This window comes from Volvox carteri, assembly GCF_000143455.1.
Source record: "Volvox carteri f. nagariensis unplaced genomic scaffold VOLCAscaffold_78, whole genome shotgun sequence".
In the NCBI taxonomy this organism is placed as follows: Eukaryota; Viridiplantae; Chlorophyta; class Chlorophyceae; order Chlamydomonadales; family Volvocaceae; genus Volvox; species Volvox carteri.
Window position 1 is genome coordinate 266,757 of NW_003307621.1, and position 18,420 is coordinate 285,176.

The 18,420-nt window shown below is 57.0% G+C and overlaps 3 protein-coding genes across 3 annotated transcripts in view; 2 read left to right on the forward strand and 1 right to left on the reverse strand.

Moving 5' to 3' along the window:
- The window catches only part of VOLCADRAFT_119773 (uncharacterized protein), a gene marked incomplete at both ends in the record, with an annotated part of 12,315 nt that extends 8,312 nt beyond the window's left edge, over nucleotides 1-4,003 (forward strand). Inside the window, 6 exons of the mRNA XM_002957695.1 lie at nucleotides 30-124; nucleotides 463-644; nucleotides 1,265-1,574; nucleotides 3,144-3,231; nucleotides 3,513-3,632; nucleotides 3,854-4,003. Of these exons, the coding sequence (XP_002957741.1) occupies nucleotides 30-124; nucleotides 463-644; nucleotides 1,265-1,574; nucleotides 3,144-3,231; nucleotides 3,513-3,632; nucleotides 3,854-4,003 (945 nt within the window). The remainder of the gene's footprint in view (nucleotides 1-29; nucleotides 125-462; nucleotides 645-1,264; nucleotides 1,575-3,143; nucleotides 3,232-3,512; nucleotides 3,633-3,853) is intronic.
- A 1,371-nt stretch (nucleotides 4,004-5,374) lies between these two features.
- VOLCADRAFT_107795 (uncharacterized protein) lies at nucleotides 5,375-9,857 on the reverse strand (the record flags this gene model as incomplete). The annotated part of the gene is made up of 5 exons (XM_002957720.1): nucleotides 9,710-9,857; nucleotides 8,546-8,689; nucleotides 7,543-7,802; nucleotides 6,726-7,323; nucleotides 5,375-5,412 (listed from the first exon to the last, which is right to left on the reverse strand). The coding sequence occupies exons 1-5, from the start codon at nucleotides 9,762-9,764 to the stop codon at nucleotides 5,375-5,377; spliced, it is 1,095 nt and encodes a 364-aa protein (XP_002957766.1). The 5' UTR covers nucleotides 9,765-9,857.
- Nucleotides 9,858-13,535: 3,678 nt separating this feature from the next.
- The window catches only part of VOLCADRAFT_98863 (uncharacterized protein), a gene marked incomplete at both ends in the record, with an annotated part of 7,875 nt that continues 2,990 nt past the window's right edge, over nucleotides 13,536-18,420 (forward strand). The window contains 6 exons of the mRNA XM_002957696.1: nucleotides 13,536-13,636; nucleotides 14,457-14,707; nucleotides 14,861-15,960; nucleotides 16,102-16,152; nucleotides 16,458-16,565; nucleotides 17,507-17,719. Coding sequence (XP_002957742.1) covers nucleotides 13,536-13,636; nucleotides 14,457-14,707; nucleotides 14,861-15,960; nucleotides 16,102-16,152; nucleotides 16,458-16,565; nucleotides 17,507-17,719 — 1,824 coding nt within the window. The remainder of the gene's footprint in view (nucleotides 13,637-14,456; nucleotides 14,708-14,860; nucleotides 15,961-16,101; nucleotides 16,153-16,457; nucleotides 16,566-17,506; nucleotides 17,720-18,420) is intronic.

The following is an 18,420-nucleotide window of genomic DNA, read 5'->3' on the forward strand; positions in this document are numbered from 1 at the left end:
TATGACTCCCCCCTCCCATCTCCCGACAGGTCGACCTGCAGACCATGCTCCGTCGTGCAAAGTACGGCGATGACAACATGGATATGGACGAGCATTTGGCCGCAAACATCGCCAAGAAACGGAAGTGGGTTGAGCATGGAGTATGGAGTATGGAGCGGGGGTTGTTGTTTTAGGGTTGTTCTTTTCCTTCGGATAGATAGTTCAGCACGGAAAGAAACGGAGAGTTAACCTGAAACCCCGGCATGTGTGTGTGTGTGTGTGGGTGGGTGGGTGCACTGCGCCAGTGGTGCGCAAAAGGAGGTGCAGGGTAGGAGGACAAACAACGGCGGATTTGTGATCCGCGCAACCCTCTCTATCTCACCACATCACCCGCCGTGATCACTGTATCGTACACCGTACACTGCACCGTACCGTGTGGTGCCGTACGTATAACCCCCCCCACACACACACACACAAATGCAGGTTTCGGGGCACCGAGCTTGATGTGGACGCGGAGTACGATTATGACGGCGGTTTGGAGTTGTACGAGAGTCGTACCAAGCGCGGCAATACGGAAGCCCAGCGCAACCGCGAGCGCAGTCGTCAGGTGGCGGATCTTCGGCGGCAGGCGTCGGCGGAGGCGGGGTGTGCGTTGTGTCTGAACAGTGAGTTGTCACGGTTGTTAGTTGGCCCTTAGCGGTTGGGACGTGTATCGGTGTGTATAGGTGTGTGGGTGGCCCTCTGTCCCTGAGCACCTCGGCCGCTGTGGTGCGGGGCCCGCCCTCGAACCGGCCAACAGGGGATGGCGCCCCTGCCTCCCTCCCTGTGTATGTACGTTTGTACATATATATGTATGTTTGTGTGTATGTATGTGTGTCTATATTTGTGTGTATGTCGTTATAGGGTGGTTAAGCTTCACCAGCGGCCCCCTTTCCCGAGGCAGTTCCCTGCTCTCCCCTGCGAGAGGGGCACCCTAATCCGTGTGTATGTATGTGTGTATCTACGTTTGTGTGTATGTATGTTTCTTCGTTGTGGGTGTGGGTGTATGCGGGGCTCCACCCTAGCCGTACACCTCCACAACCCCCACCACCCCGTGGGTCAGTGACTTCATCGCTTTGGACTCACCCCCTTCACACCTTGATCATATGATTCCCACCCAACCCCTTTCCGCACTCCACTCCAACCCCCTCCAATGACCATTATAACCCCTCGGCTACCCACCCCCTTGCTACCCCCCCCGGCTCCCCCCCCCCCGGCTACCCCCCCCTCGCCCGGATGATGTCAGACCCCAACCGTGCCAAGCACCTGACCATCGCCCTGGGCACGTGTACCCACCTAAGCTTGCCGTACCGCGGTCGCCTGGTTCGGGGACACTGCGTCATTGCGCCCTCCGAGCACTGCCCCTCTGTACGGGGGCTGGATGAGGTGACGTGGACGGAGGTCAAGAACTTCATCAAGTGCCTCGTACGGATGTACGGCGCTCACGGCCAGTCGGTCATCTTCATGGAGACGTACATGATGACGCGAGGGCGAGGGCATCCACATGGCTTCCTCGATGTCGTACCGGTTTCGGAGCGGCAGCTGGAGAAAGCCAGGTAGGCTTGCGGGTTCGGGGGTAGGGGTGGAGGTTTGGGGGTGGGCCCCCGCGCTTGGTTGGAAAAGGCCAGTGCAGGGGCAAAGCAGTAAGCGGGGAAAAAATTGCTGGAGGAGGAGAGGGGGAGGTACGGAAAAAAGGAGGGGTAAAACCCACACAAGGCCCCCCTCGGGCTGCAAGGACGTGCGTGGTGAGGTCCGTCCGGCCCCTCGATTACTGCTCGAGGGCGAACCGTAGCCTTGTAGTGAACCAGGCTTTAAGACACTAAAGCCTGGTGGCTTGCGGGGTGGGGAAGGCCGACAGACACCCTGGCACACGGTCGGGGTTTGGGTTGGGACCTAGACAGAAGGTGTGAAGCGCCCCGCGGGGTTGTACGAGGGCTAGGAGTTTCCTAGCAGCCTTACCCTTTGAAGTCCCCCACAGTCCCTTCAGTCCACCCACACCCCCTATCGGTCCGCATTCGCCCCCTCCCGCCATCCCGCCCTCCTCCTTTCACCCCGTAACCCGGCTGGGGCTGGGAGGGCCCTGCGACACCTCCTTCCCCGCACACATTCGCCCCCTCCCCAATTACCTCCTCGTCTTAAGCTCGCTTAGGACTCGCTAGGGGCAGTTTCGCACTTTGGACGCGGGACCACGTTCATTTCTGAGTTTCTTGCATCCTGTGATTTCCCCCGCTCTCCCGAATGACAAAACAAACGAACGAAACGCCTCAACCGTAACCCTCCCCCTCCCCCCCCCTGTTTTGCCTTCACCCTGTTCTGCCGGCGTACACGCCGTCCAATGCGTCATCCCGTCCCATGCGTCATCCCGTCCAATGCGTCACTAGGTCATCTCGTACGACACCACCTGTGTCGTCCTACGCCGCCTTTGCAAATCTTTATTACTTCCTGACTTTTCTTCCATTTTCATATAGTTTCTTTAGGTTTTCTCATTCCAGCTTCCCCGGTCAGCAAGTTTTATACGCCTTTTCAGCAGCATCTGCATGAGTTTTTGTTTTTTTCGTTCGCTGCTCACGATTTTGCCACCTCTCTGCCTCGCATGTGCCTTTGCCCGCTGCTCCTGCTGCCTGGCCAGGTGAGTCCAATAAGGTGGTTCGAGCTTCTTTGGTATTTCGCGTTGGCGTCGGTAGGCTAGCCGGAATAGTTTAGTTTGGGTCGGTCGGGTCAGTCGCGCGTTCTAGTTTTTTTGGGGGGTTGGGAGGAACACTTGCATACCGGCAGCCCTTCAGTATCAGCAATGCAGCTTTCTCTCCTGGTCAGCAACTTTACACAACTTCTACGTAAAAAATGTTTTTCTCGCCGCCTTCACTACTTTTTCTACACCTACTAGTTTACGGTTTGGCTATATTATTTCTGGCGGCTTAGGTAGGTAGGACTTCCTACTTCTACGTCAAATCTTCATCCCGAGGTTACAGTCGTCATCCCGAGGTTACAGTCGTCACAGTCGCCACGGACGCCTTTCGGTCAGTTCTTTCGGTTGCTACTTTCTTACCCTGGCAGCAGCTTAAATCGCGTGTGGTTCGTCTTTCCCCTCCCCCCCCTCCCCTCCCCCCACCCCCTCATTCCCACAGAGGCTATTTCAAGAAGGCCATATTGGAGGCGGAGAGTGAGTGGAGCACCCACCACGCCAAGGCGTGTATAGAGACGACCGCACAAAAGGTGTGAAAGTGGGGAAGGGGGGGAGGGGAAGGGGGGAGTGGATGGGGCGTGGGGGAGTTTGTGGGGTGGGGGAGGGGTGGGGGGGTAACCACCCGAACCCCGTCTGGGAGAGGCAGGGGGAGGCTATGAGAGGGAAGCTGTACGTGTACGACGCAGACAACCCACCACATGGCGGCACGTCCTTAACCCCATGGACCGTGTCCTCTCTCCCTCACACGCACGCACCTATATACACACATTGGCATCTTCCCCCCCCCCCCACACATACAATTTTGGTGCAGGGCCTGCGGGAATCCATACCACCCAACTTTCCGTACTTCTACGTACAGTTTGGGTACGGCAGCGGGTACGTGCATGTTATTGACAACGAGGCCAAGTTCGACCCCAACTTTGGCCGACAGGTGGGCCCGGGGCGGTGTGTGTGGGAGGGGGGAGTGAAGCTGTTTGTGGGTGGTAGGGGCCACGTTTTGACCCGGACCATAACCCCACCACGCTCCCCTGCCGAATATACGAACACACATACACACACACAAGTCCTTCCACCCGTATTTCTCCTCCCTCCGCTCCTTACTTGGGCTTGCCCTACCTCCCCTCCCATCCCTCTTTCCTCATCTCCCCCCAGGTCCTGATCGGGCTGCTGGACCTGCCCCCGGAAATGGCCTTCCAGCGCCAGAAGCCCGAGAGCCTGGCCACTCAGCAGCAGTGGGTGCGCGAGTTCGAATCCCAGTGGGACCCATTCGACTGGACCAGGCAACTGCACCAGGCGGCATGACGTAGGCAGCACAGCGCGCCATGATGCACACCTAGGCATCACCTAGACTTCACTCACGCCTGAGGTCGTACAAGACCAAGCACTCGAGTTTCTCCTGCCGCAACCGCTGTACGATTACATGTATACGCCGTGCATGTGCATATGTACCATTTTGTATATACGGATGAGGGGAAGGCCTTCCAGGCGGGGATGAAGGCGGCGGTCCTGTTTAGGCAACCGCAGTCGAGGGACCTTGCAAGTTGGGGGTGGTGAGGTCACCTCACTGAGGTGGCGGTGGTTGGTTGTAGGAGTGGTTGCCGTTATTATTTCCGTTGTAATGCGGCGGTATGTCAGTCCATGTGGCGACACCGGCCTTCGAGCCAGAACAGGAAACTAGACGGGACGTAGACCTGACCTGACCTGACCTGACCTTGGCTGTGTGGGTTGGAGCGTGGAAATGAGGGGGGAAATTACTGGTTGGTTGGTTGGTTGGTTGGTTGGTTGGCTCCCATCCCCACGAAGGGGAATCTCCGGAGCCTGCGGCCCTGCTTGCCGAGGAGCTGTGTGTGACCACCCTGTGTGGGATTACGAAGCAGGTGATGTGAACCTGCTGACGGGGCTGGAGCCGGGGGGGTCCCAATGCTTGCCGGAGTTGTTATTATGCCGGCTGGTGAGGTGGTGGTGTGCGGGGTGAGGTGGTGTGGTGGTGGGGGTCGGTGGTGTTTGCGGCTCGGCTGGGGCTTGTGGCAGATGTGGTGTGGTGGTGGGCGTGGTGGGGGGCCGGTGTCACCCTACTCTCTGTACGGAACGGAACTGTGCACTGTTACGTACCTGATAATAAATACACGGCATTATGACGACCATATATACGTACATACTTGAATACATACAGACGTACGGACATACCTGAAGTAAGATGCGAATGGGCGTCTGCATGTCAGTCTGCGTGTGCGTGTGTGTGTGTATGGGACCTCCTGCTGAAGTACCACTGAGGGGGAGGAGGAGGAGGGGCAGAGGGCTACGTGTGCTAGGGTAGTGGGGTGGCGGGGTGATGGGCGCCGTCAGGGGGGGTACGACCTGACCCCACCCACTGCCCGTACACGACACGACACGACACGACACGAGGGACCGGGAGGTGCACCCAGTGGCGGAGCATATGAGCTGTCTAGCGAGCGGCCGGGCGTGTAGCGGTCCGCAGCCCCAGCGGCCATCAGCACCACCCTCAGGTGAACAAACTGCACACATCGACTCAGTATATCAGGACATTGGACGGACACAGCTTTCATTCACTTCACTCCGCCACAACACGATCAACTACCGGTTGTTTTATTAATTTGCTTCTTCCGCTCAGTCCATTCAGTCCTCTAATCACACGGGCTGGTGGAGGTGGGGTTAGGGGCCCCGGGCTGCTACCCACCCGGTCTGGCCGCCTGGGGAGGAGGGGGGTGCAAGGGGGGCATCCGCGGCCGTTAAGTTACAAGTGCCGCACGAGTGTTAGGGGGTCCGTAAAAGCCGGAAGGCCATGGACTATACATATTGAAAGGTTGATTCCACCGTACGACCGACGGCGGTTTGGGTCCTGCCAACTAGACCCCTCCTCCGTTTCTGGAACCGCCTTCAAAAGCAAGTGGGATCCATTGCTCATGCAGTTTTACGGCAGGAGGTAACCGATGCCCTGACCAACCCGGAATGGGAGGGTTGGGGAATCTCAATGTTACGACTGTTTTCCTTCTTGGAGTGCAACATTTGGAGCGGAATACCGCAAGAAGTCGTGGGGGTAAAGGAGCGTGTTGACTGGTTGTTGAGTAGATCTCTACCAGAAGGAGCGATAATAACGGCACTAAGAGAGCGTTTGATGAGCGGCTGGGACCATACGCGTCTGACTGTCTTGCCAGAGGAGTACCCATCAGATGGGAAGCAACCGGGAGCGCAAATGGCGAAGTATAAGCACTGGATGGGGCTGCCCTTTTCGGGAGCCGCAGCCGTCATGTGGCCAACACATGCTAAGGTTTTCATTCCTCGTTTAGCACATCGTAAGCTAATGCAGTTTCGTTTATGTTGCTGGGCTTTGGAGGCGAACAGAGCACGAAGGGGCAAGTACCATGTCCCCAGGGGGCAGCGGTTTTGCCACTGTTGTGGTCCTAATAGCCGAATTGAGGATGAAAAACACGTGTTATTGGAATGCCCAGCCTATAATGATATTTGTGCTGAAGAGGGATTCGATCATCAACAGAGTATGTTGGAGGCCATGCAATGGGAACCCGCACGTCTGGCGAGGATGTTGGAACGTATGTGGGCTCACCGAAACTCAATTACCCCCTTTGGACGCTAGTCTGGGCTGATGTGCGGTGTTTTTCCTTTTCTCCGTGGCTTTTGGGCGTTGTAGTATTGCCCTTGGGCCTTCGGCTCGTATGGGTAGTCTTACAGGTATGGGGTCACGCACCCCCAACCATGTAACACACACACACACACACACACTGAAGACCCCTCCTCATCCAGTCACCCAACATCCGTAGAGACAGATCAGCCACCACCACCATCTCAGCATGCGAAACTTAGTCCATCAACTAGACCTCATCTCCACACCTCTGTAGCGTTCTGTGTTACTGTCTCTCTTAACTGGTTCTGGTGGCTGTGGATTGGCTGACCCGATGGTGCTGAACGGCGTGGTTTGGACAATTTTGGCGAGAATTGCACCTCTGCCATGGGCCTTACACAGCAGACCGAAGAGACATTTGCTCACTGGCGAGGCCCAGGCTGCGGGAGACGGAGAGTTTCGCCTCCCCGTCGCGCCGCGTGTAGTGCTGCACCATGGCGTCGCTGCGCCACCGGCCGTGCGCCTTGTGCAGGTCCGCAGGCACACCGCGATCGGCGGCAGTGCTATTTCCTCCTATGCGCATGGAATGCGCAGTGATGCGGCGGGTGATCCCCGCCGCCTGCAGGGTCTTGTTGAGCCGGTGGCAGAAGGCAGGGTACGACAGGGAGTGGATCGGCTGGGCCACCGTGCCTGTCAGAGGGCCCGACAGGTATCCCCCGGCCCTGTTCCACTGGACCGGCCGCAGAAGGGGCCCGACGTCCTCGTCTGGCGTGTCTGGGCGGCGTTTGTACCGTCCTAGGGTGAGGAGGCGCTCTGTCAGGCCTACGGGGCAGGCGGCACCGCCGACACGGGCGATGGGAACCCAGTGACCTTGTCTCTGCTGATCAGTCTTGGACCGAGGGATGAAAACATCCATCCCAGTTGCCGTGATAACCAGAAGGTCCTCGTGAACGCTTATCTCCGCAGCGTCATCAAACCGAAAGAACCCTGCGAACATGACTGCGACGGCCGTAACGGTCATCAGCTGGTCGAGGGGCGGTTCCGGCCCACCAATCAGCCAGGCCAGCACCGTGACGTCTGCCGGCTCCAGGGCGTCGTGTTCCAGCTTGCGGCCTTAGAGTTGCTTTTCGGCGAGGTCACGGACGATGCCGCATGCAGGGTGCTCTGTAGGGGACACTCTGCCGGCCAGGCGGAAGTAGGAGCTGATTGCTGCACTCGCTGTGCGGACCCGTCCAGGCCCCACCTTGTCTTCCTTGGACGAGTTCAGCAGGGAGAGCAGGTAAAGCGCCACCACCTCGCCCGAGGTGTCATAGATGCTTCCGGGCAGTTGCCTGGCCGCCCACCACTCGCGGAAAGGTTCCCAAGACCGCGAGTATTCGTTGGATGTCCGCGGGTCGAGTGTCTGACCGGCCACTTGGGCAAACTGAGTCGCCAAAGTGGAGAGCTCCGCGTCCGCCTCCGCACCAAGAGCGACCAGGAGAGCTTCGGCCCGGGCGTCTAAATCTGTGCGTGGGTTGCGGTCGGATCGGTGGGGACACGGATGCGGTTGATGTTAGAGGCCGAGAAGTCGACCAGGAGGGCCAAGGTGGACCAGCGTGATGCGCCTTTGGGCAGGGGGACCCCTGAGGTGCGGGCCAGGAAAACATCTGAGGCCCGGCCGAGCACGCGGGCTCCGCTCATGAAGGGTTTGAACCAGACCCCGTCGGCCGTGATGAAAGGCCACCAGTCGCGGGTAGGCCAGAAAGGTGCGACAAGGCAGAGCCGGGACTTGCAGGCCTCGGCGTGCTGCAACACCTTGAGGAGGAGGTGAAAGGGCGGGTTCGCCCAGCACCTGCGCCCCCATGAGAACCTGAACGTGTCGACTCCAGACGTCATTGGGGTAAAGTAGCGGGAGTAGTCCCCATACGCGGGCTGTGCCCGACGCCAACAGATCTGCGATGGCTTCGTCAACGAACGCGGCGTTGGCGGTTGCCGAAGCGTGATTGCGGCCTGAGTGCTGGGGGGGAGGGCTGGAGTCCCAACGGAGTGGGAAGCCCGACGTGATCCACGAGATGACCAGCACGTTCACAACCCAAGCCTTCCAAGCGCTCTTTTTGCCAGAGAGGCGTCCTCTCATCTGGGGCGGCGTGGAAGGCTGACCCGCTGCTGGTAACGACCGAACTCCCTACAAGGCGTTGTCGGAAGTAGGACTAGAAAAAACTCCCCTTTAACCTTCCGGAAGTCACCCGGGGCCTCAGCCTTCGCACCTTCTGGTGCCACCGCGGGACGGGCTGGTTGTTTCCGATGCGTGGCGGCCAGGCTTGCCGGGACTGATGCGGGGTCCAGACTTGCCGGGACTGATGCGGGGTCCAGACTTGGCGGGACTGATGCGGGGTCCAGGCTTGCCGGGACTGATGCGGGGTCCAGGTTTGGCCGACGGGCAGGGGCAGGGCCCGGTGCGGGCCGTTTGGGGGCTGGTGTGTCGTCGGGGGCTGCAGCAGGTGGGCCACGCGGCTGACCTAAAAGGCGCTGCCTTTTGAATTGGCTGGCGTTGCGACTGACGGACATCTGGGCGTCTTCCGCAAGGCCCGGACGCGAGAGGGCCTCTACCCCTAGCTCTGACAGGAAAGCGATAGCATCGTCATGGGAGAACGAATCCATGGTTCCTTAGACGGAATTCACTGGCGATGGTGAAGGCCTGCGAGCGTGCACCGGACGGACTGATGGAGACACGGGCGAGGCGAGGAAGTAGAACAACGCTTAAAGAAGTATGACAGGCAAAAAACGGGTCCCCCAGCCGGCCGGCTGCCAAGGCGACTTAATGGACCGCTTGACTTGACGCGAATTGTCCAAAGAGTACGGCAAACGCTGCCACAGAGTGAACCCGTACGACGGTCTGTTCACAAACTCAAGACAAGAAAAGGCGATAGAAGGAAAGCGGGAGAGGAAGACACCGCGAATAAAGAAGGCAATCGACGATGCTCACGTCTGCGCGCACGGGCGCCAACAACTGCGCACGCGGGCGCCTCAATTGCACTCGCGGGTGTCCAACTCGATGCTCGCTGGCAACTTCATCGCGACCAGAAAAGGTTACTCCTGCGCATGCTGCGCTGACCGGCGTTGGTCCTTAAAGAATTGAAACGGCGCGCGGGCCTGGAAGACTGAGCAGGGCCCGCGGGCCCGCTTTATGGCGCTAACACCAGAAATTCACTACTTGCCGCTGCGGCGGCCATTGCCATTGCGATCACTGCGATCATAGCGCTCTGCATCGAGACTTCCGCCGTAGTCATGACCTCCACGCTGGCCGCCACCCCTGTGGTTGCTGCCGCGCAATCCGCCACCGCTGACAGTTTCTAAAACCGCGGCGCCTGTTTTAGCAGCGCCGGCCGGCGGGGAGGACCCAGTGGCGCCTAAACCCCCACCATCCCCACCTGGAACAGTGGAGACGTTCTCAGTCGATGGCGCATTATCATTAATAGTTGACATTGGAAGAAATTGAAATCGGAAAACGTAAAAAACTTGAACAAATGTGGATCGGAATTGAATTGGTAAGGCTTCAAGTACAGCCTGTCACGCTGACTATTTGGACAAGGCTGTATGCTCTTCTGTGTGAAGGCAGAATAACTTCACCAGGAGAGCAGCAAGGTTTAAGTCGCCACTGCGACCCAGTTGTACGACAGTACCGCAGAACTAGCCTTAAAGGCTCCAGTCGCTTCGCTCCGTCGCATCTAAGCCAACAGTTAGTACCTAGACCTCCCGAACAATGTCGGGTGTCTAACCAAGAATCGAACTCGGAAGCTTCATAGACACAAAGGCGCCACCAGACCAGGGTTCGACACTGACCTTCCTGAAACTTGCGGGCTCACCCGTACCTCCCAAATTTTGGTTACGGAGGGGCCCCCGTACCAGGCTCCTGTACCGGCCGAAAACCTTACGGGGGCCCCCGTAACCCCCGCAAAACCTTTACGGGGGCACTGTCCTTGGCTGAAACGCTGTGGAAAGTGACGCTTTGCATTTTTTTGCCCTGTAAATCGTTTTTTTCCGTTATTTTCACCAGAGTCTGGTGACCAGACCAGACCAATAGCACGCATGGCGAAGGTAGGATGACATAATTTTAGAGAAATACAATTAGGTAATATCGTACGTGTGGGAAGCATCTTTATGCTGACATCCAGATTCGAACTGGAGTCCTCCCGCTTACTAAGCGGGTGCCCTATCAAACTGAGCTATGCCAGCGAGAGACCCTAAGAGCGTCCAACACAGGGTGTGCTCAAGGAGACACGTCCCCAGTCCATTGTGTGAAATCCGCCCCCGCCGCTTTGCAGTCCGCTTCCCCCCTGATTTCCTGCCCACTCGGCGGCGCAGGTTATAGCAGCGGCGGCGGTGGCGGGGACCCATCATGGGGTTATGAATAACCCCCAGAGGCCCCCTCCGGTGGACAGCTAGGGGAAATTCAACAGCAGCAGCAGCAGCAGCAGCAGCAGCAGCAGGGGTACGGGTATGCGGCACACGTAGGCACCACTCTTCCGGTCTGGTTTCACACACACACAAAAATATACGTCTACATAGTCTCGCTCTTCATATATGATGTGTGAAACAGGGGGGTGTATCTTCGCCCGTGGCAGCTACCCTGCGAAATCCTGCCTTCCCCGGTATTTCGGGGCACCCTCATCAAGTCACCCTAGTCAACTTCACAGTGGATCGCTCAGGTTCCGCACCCACCACCAGCATCCAACGGAATCTCCCGGACCGACAGCGGCCCATCTCCATTCCTGGTCGGCTCGCAAGTTAACTTTACACCAGGTCACCACCGTCCATCACCTAAGAAGGATTCTATACCCTAACGGGTATCGAGCCCGGGATCTTCCGGGGGCAATGGTCGCGCGTTACCAGTTGTGCCAAACCCTTATATATATGTATATTTACGATATACATGTATATATAATAATAGATTTTGTATAAACGAAGTGGCCAGTCGTGATAGCAGCCCTGTGCAGTCAAGTGCTGCCCTTCCTACAAGCTAGTGCTTGGCCGTGCCAGCTGCGCATCGCAAGCGACTCGAAAATGCTGCCGGTCGGTTATGAGGCGTCTGACATTTGCTTATTGCCATTGAAGGGAACGAATCCGTTCGTTTTGGAGGAAGATGAGTCTATCTAACCAACTCTGTTACCATCGTCGTACGATACCTAGATCGCCTGGATGGATTCTTATCCACAGCAGCACGGCACTATCGGTACCGTAGCTACCGTAGCAGGCAGATAAGGCAAGGGGAAACAGTTAAGTGCCAAAAACAAGAAGTGGAAAAACGATCCACATGAATATGATAATCACAGGCGTTCAGTTTTGGGGTCCTTTGGCGCCTTGCCGCAACTTCGGCACATTGGAATTCGACAGTTCTACAGGCGCGAGCGACGATCCAATCCTAACAAGCCAATGTCATGACCGAGGATAACTTTAGAGCTCAGACGCCGGGGGACGAACCATGTGAAACGAAAAAATCCTTAAGAATCAGTTATGCTGCAATCACGCCAATGCCTTGCATTGTTGTTGCTCGTCCCTGCAAAGGATCTCCAACAACGCTGGAGTTAAGATATATTCATGTTTATTTGGTCTAACTGGTTTTGACACTTAAGGAATACAATAACTCCAATTTTCCTTGTCCTTGAAGCGGTTACACACGTGGCCATCGCGGGTTGCGTTCGGCTTGCACCTTGACCATGCAGCCGTACACTCGGCGCGTTACAATTTCCCGTAACGCCGACACGCATGTCACATGTCAGAATCGCGCTTCTGTCTACCAAATGGTTCCGGTTACTCGGATAGGTATCATCTGTTCCTGCCTTTTTATGATTGTATCGTAGTAATAGCCGACAATACTCAGGTAAATAATTCTCCAGCCAAAGGGGCGCGGCCTAAGAAGCGGTCTGGCTCTGCTTGCGTAACTCCGGAAGAGAGAGAGCTCCTCGGAGACAAGCTTTTGACGACTTTGGAAATTCACGTATGTCTCGCGCCCAGCTCTCCGCTGCTAATCAGGCTGCTACTGCTGCGCGTTTCGCGACGACAGCTCAATAACTCTGCTTAAATAACACGGTTTCATATCTCAGCGCTAATAACCTCAGGCGTGGTAAAGATATATAGTCAAAGCTTTTGCCAACTTCCCGCGTTGAAAAAGTTTTGAACTCTAACCGACATAAAACAGTGACGACCTTTATAACAGAACAACAGAACAACAACGAAAGCGCATAACTTTGCAAAACAATAAAACTATCAGACCAAACAGCACCGGTAATACCGTTATTGCCTTTAGTTCCGTCTTCATCATCAGTCCGCGCGTCGGTCCGCTGGCAATTACGGAAGCATCAACAGCCACGCCGCCGCCGAGTGCCAACCAAATCCGCGTCATGCTCAGCAAGCATTGATGCAACCATCACACCGCGGGCGCGTGGTGGGATTGTTTCCTCCTGCGTACCCAGATAGCTAGCGACATGTTACTGAGGTAGCTCAGCAGCAGCGGTGTACTTCCCATCCGCACCGCCCACCCCCACAGCACAGGCCGTGCACTCATGTAAACCAGGCCGCGATCACTCGAGCTCGCAGGACTATGGAAAAGTACTTTTGCGTTCGTAACACGCATCATCGAGGTGTAACTACAATGCTCATGCAGTCTCATGCAGTTATCTATGCCCTCTGTGTTCCTTCTTCACTTCGTAAGGCGCTCTTCAAACCAGAAGGCGTGGGAAGTTCTTGCGACGTTGTTTGTCGCTGTCGGGTTACTGCGCTTACGGGGTCGTAAAGAACATTTCCTGCCTCTTTGGACATCGGCATAGACACCTTTCCAAACAGCTGTAGATTTTGGTCAGGTTGAGATCATTAATTCAGACCGCGAGATCTCATTCCGCTGTCGTTTAAGCAATCGCCAGCGTTGCCGACCGTTGCCTCGCGCGATAGTTTCGTGACCTTGGAAGATTCGCTCCAACGGTTTTATGCACTACTGCTGGAACATCAGGTAGATGTGCACGCAGGCGCACGTTGGGAGCTACTAGAAAAGCAAAAACGAATGATTTCATCGGAAGGATGTACGGTGCCTCTTTGTCTTCAGTATTGATGGTCGTGCAAAATGCCTCCTTCAGCCGGGTCGTGAAGCGGTAACCGTCAGGCACCTTCAGCCGACACGTGAGCCATATAAAAAGATGTAAAGGATGGTAAGTTTTTTCCATACATTTGATGAGAGCGGCTTAAGGTATGTCGCCTCATTAAATGTTTTGGTCCTCGGCGCCCCAGCACATGGAGCGACACAGGCGATGTCGGGGCCTGGCCCAAACAGGTCGCCTGATCTGCATCAGCACGGCGATCATTATGTAAGTGAAGTTATTTATCTGTCATTATTTATGATCACGTTGTCGCTCGCGTCCGCGAGGTGTTGACGGTGCCGGAATGTGAAACTGCAGGGCTTTCGCCCTAGCCTGCGTCTCTAGCCGTAATCCTCAGATATCAGCACATCGTAATATTCTTTACAATGAGCACTCAAGCCTGTCATTATTGGATTCTGGGCCTACCTTTTGCCTGCTCGTCTCCGTCAACGCGACGACTTGCGAGCGGCAAGCATTTCATCTTTCTGGTTTAGAGAGCATCTATATAAACATAAGTAAGCCCAATATGTGAATATATTGCTCCGTTAATGCTGAAGGCTTTTGTCGCGCTGTCGTCAAGCATCGACGTCCTGCACGAGCTAATACCACCTGCTCTCTTTCACACATGTCCTTTAGGAGTTTGTATACGGTAACGAAGCATATTATGAAGCATAACAAATCATATTTGATGCTCAAATATTGCAGGGCCAGAATGCTATGATTCCAGCATTGGGTTGGTGGCGACACTGCAGCAGCATGACTCGCCGGGTGGAAGCGTCACACCCCTGGAGTACGCGCTCGAGCTGCCTACCACCATTGCAACAGATAAATACAATAACAAAGATCTATCAGTACAGCTGCGCGCATCTGCCGGCTTCAGCTCATCCATCTTGGCTGAGCACGGGCGGGCCCGTCTTTGTGTGCGGCTGGGTGGCGATGGTGTCGCAACTGTTCCCAATCAGTGCGCTGTCGCATCCCACTGGTGTGCTCCATCCACCCAAATTGATGCCGCTCTTGCTGATGCTCATCCCTCGTCGCCACAACCCAGCTGCTGGGTGATGCTGCAAGATGCCGCGGGGGGTACCTGCATGCAACCAGCAATGGAGGTACTCGAGTCCGGGGTCCACGTTGCGGCCAAGCAATCTGCGGAGGCTCTGCGGACAGATGAGCCGCTATTGCATCACCAAGGATCCCAGGATACCGCTGCGGCGACCCGGCCCTGGCTGGGCGAACGAAGCCTCATGTCTGAAGATGCCGGTCCGCCGCCAAGTGACTCCGACCCGCAGTCGCACCCGTATGGTGAGGCTGATTCCTCACTTGGACAAACCCAAACCCCAGATATGCCCCAGCAGAATCTCCCTCCACCTCCACCTCCACCTTTCCCTCCCCCTCCCCCTCCCCCGCCCCCTCCGCCTCCACCTCCACCTTCCTCCCCACAGCCCCCCGACTCAGCGACCGTCCCGACATCACCCAATGAGTCCTGCAGGCTCTGCATCAAGATTGAGGTTGTGCCGCCCGCAGTTGAAATGGTGGGATTCCAGCTGAAACTGGATGAGGAGCGATGCGCGCAGGCGGCATCCAACATCGCGACAGCAATGGGCAACATAAAGGGCATCGGGCTCCGGAACTACAACAGCACCGATGTCCTTAAAAAGCCATTCAAGCTGAAGGCGTGTGATCCTGGCGATACGGCTGCTACAGGCGCCCGCATGCATCCCTACATGACTGTGTGCGGTGCATACTTCCGGCGACCACACGTCATCGAAGCTGTTTCAAAGCGACTGGCAAACGGACTACTCCAGCGCTTCGTTGACGAATTGCTGCCTGAGTGGTGCCCGCCGCGATCTGCGGCCCCGTACAACTTCACCGCTTCCGTTGTTGCGCCGCGGCAGGAAGAGCGGTCATGCTTCTACAGCTTCCAGCGCCGGAGCTCTTGCATCTCCCGCAGTCCCCAAGCCCCTAAGCAACCCCTTATTTGGCGCCCGCGTCAGCCACCTAACCGTCCACCGCGACCCCCGAGCCCAGAGCCAGACTTCTTTTACCAGCCGCCGCCGCCGCCCTCGCCGCCACCTTCACCCCCCGGTCCGCCGCCATCACCGCGACCCCCTGCTCCACGACCTCCCTCTCCTCCGCCTCCGCCACCACCACCCAGGCCGCCGCCTCCATGGCCGTACCCGCCACCGCCGTATGTCGACCTTGTCTGCATCCGTCTGGCATATGACGGCCTTAAACTCCTCAACGAGAGTACCACATGCGGCGGGGAGTCTGGAGCCTGCCTGTGGAACCTTATGTACACCGTTTTTAACCACGGCATTTACGCGCTCAATACAAGAGGGATCGCACACACTTGGACAAACCGCTACTGTGGGGACAATGATATTGTCCTTTGCAGTCCCATCTTCGTCAACGACACAAGTCGTGCGCTAGACGCACTCAGCCTCGCCCTGCCGAAGATTTTTGACGACATCTTCCCCCCGGGACGCAGGTTCAGCTGCTTTGAGCCCGGCAGCAACCCGAATGCGGATGCGACGCAATGGCGGTTGCTGCTCGGGGTGGGACCCTTCCCAGGTTACCCGGGAAGCAGTGTCAGGCTTCAAGTGGACTGCAAGGCAACGTTACTCGCTGTGCCCCCGCCAAACCCACCCGCCCCTTCACCTCCCCCCAGTCCACCCCCGCCCCCCTTCAATCTGCAGTGCCTCAGGCCTGACAGTCCCACTATCCCTTTCAAAGTGACCGGCGTACAGGTCTGTATGTGCATCTGTATGTGTATCTATGTTTCTGCCAGTTTGTACGTCTGTACGTCTGTCTGTACATCTGTGCGTCTGGGCATCTGTGTGTGTGTCTGCATATCGATTTCCAACGTAGCATGTTGATTGGCGCCAATTCCCCATAACGCTCTCTTGGATTGGTTGCATGATTGGATTGCCATCACTGCATCCCCAAAAACTGATACGTCGTTGATTCGTCAGCAGCTGGGCCTGCCGCCCTACATCCTACATCCAAATCATTCTACCTACCCTTCTTTTACCACTGCCACCACACCGTTCAGGTGGTGCAAGACCTGGCGTTGCCAAGGGGACTGCAGACACCGCCACCGGCATGCTTCTCCATCGATCTCAAACCACTCCCAACAGAGCCACTTCAGCCCCGGAACGATGTGAGTGCCTACGATCCCCATTACATGTACTCTGTGTGAGGGTGCGTGCGGGTGTGTGTGTCAGTCTGTCAGTCTGTCAGTCTGTCATTCTGTCATTCTGTCAGCCTGTCAGTATGTCGGTCTGTCAGCCTGTCAGTTTGTCAGCCTGTCAGTTTGTCAGCCTGTCAGTTTGTCAGTTTGTCAGTCTGTCGGTCTGCCGGTCTGTCAGTCTGTCAGTCTGTGAGTCTGTGAGTCTGTGAGTCTGTCAGTCTGTCAGTTTGTCAGTCTGTCAGTCTGTCAGTCTGTCAGTTTGTCAGTCTGTCAGTCTGTCAGTCTGTCAGTCTGTCAGTCTGTCAGTCTGTCAGTCTGTCAGTCTGTCAGTCTGTCAGTCTGTCAGTCTGTCAGTCTGTCAGTCTGTCAGTCTGTCAGTCTGTCAGTCTGTCAGTCTGTCAGTCTGTCAGTCTGTCAGTCTGTCAGTCTGTCAGTCTGTCAGTCTGTCAGTCTGTCAGTCTGTCAGTCTGTCAGTCTGTCAGTCTGTCAGTCTGTCAGTCTGTCAGTCTGTCAGTCTGTCAGTCTGTCAGTCTGTCAGTCTGTCAGTCTGTCAGTCTGTCAGTCTGTCAGTCTGTCAGTCTGTCAGTCTGTCAGTCTGTCAGTCTGTCAGTCTGTCAGTCTGTCAGTCTGTCAGTCTCATCCACTTAGTGCCCAAACCCCAAGTCCCCGTCGCTCCACCCCCCTCCCTTCCTACCCCGCAAAACCCCCCAGCCCGCTCACCACCGCCTGATTCTTGAGTGATGGCCTCCCACTCAAACAGGACTGTTGATTGCCGCGTAATGCTCTACATATTGGTCCACTCTTCACTATTCACACATCACCATCTATCCATCCCATCTACACGCCGTACACATCTCCACACGACACAAGCCGTATGCACATCTGCCCCTCCCCCTGTTCCCCGCGCGCAGGGCTGTTCGAATACCACACAGCTCCGGGGCCTTATCCTGATGGTGGACCCCTCCGTCAAGGCGAGAGACAGTATGTATATCATCTACCGGAGTGCATGGGTCGACCGACCGGCTGACAACTCCTACGATTCCCTGCTTTGGAATCAGCTGCCGTGGAATGTCAGCGCACCTGGGTACTTGTCTGTGCTTCAGGACACTCCGTCAGATTGGGGGGTGCGATTCATGAGGTCATGGGGAGGTGTACAACTGTGCCTGGGAGATTTCCCAGTCAGCCAACTCCGAGACTTGTGCATGGGCAATTCCTGCACAATGGCCTTATACTTCTCACCGACATGCTGCGTAGCTCAAAGGGTTCCAATCAACAATGTGTTGCCGCCGTCGCCGCCGTCGCCGCCATCGCCGCCGCCGGGTCCGCCGCCATCGCCGCCACCGCCATCGCCGCCATTGCAGCGGCCATCGCCGCCGCCGCCCGTGCGGTCCTCACCCTCGCCCTCGCCATTAGCACAGTCGATCCCTTCGCCGCTGCGTCCTTCGCCGCCGCCACCGCCGTCGCCGGCTCCTCCAAGGAATAGCCCACCGCCGCCACGGGCGCTTTTGCAGCGACTGCCGCCGCCACCGTCGCCACAGATGTCGCCACCCCCGCCTCCTCTGCCGCCGCCGCCACCACCTCCTCCGCCTCCACCGCCTCCACCACCACCGTCACCAGCTCCACCCGGGCTGCCGCCGCCGCCTCCTCCGCCGCTGTCGTCCCCTCCGCCACCGCCTCCACCACCGCCACCTCCTCCTCCACCTCCTCCACCACCGTCGCCAGCTCCGCCTCATCCGCCGCCACCTCCTTTGCCGCGGCCTCTACCACCACCGCCGTCCTCGCCACCGCCGTCACCGCCTCCGCCTCCGCCGCCACCACCATCGCC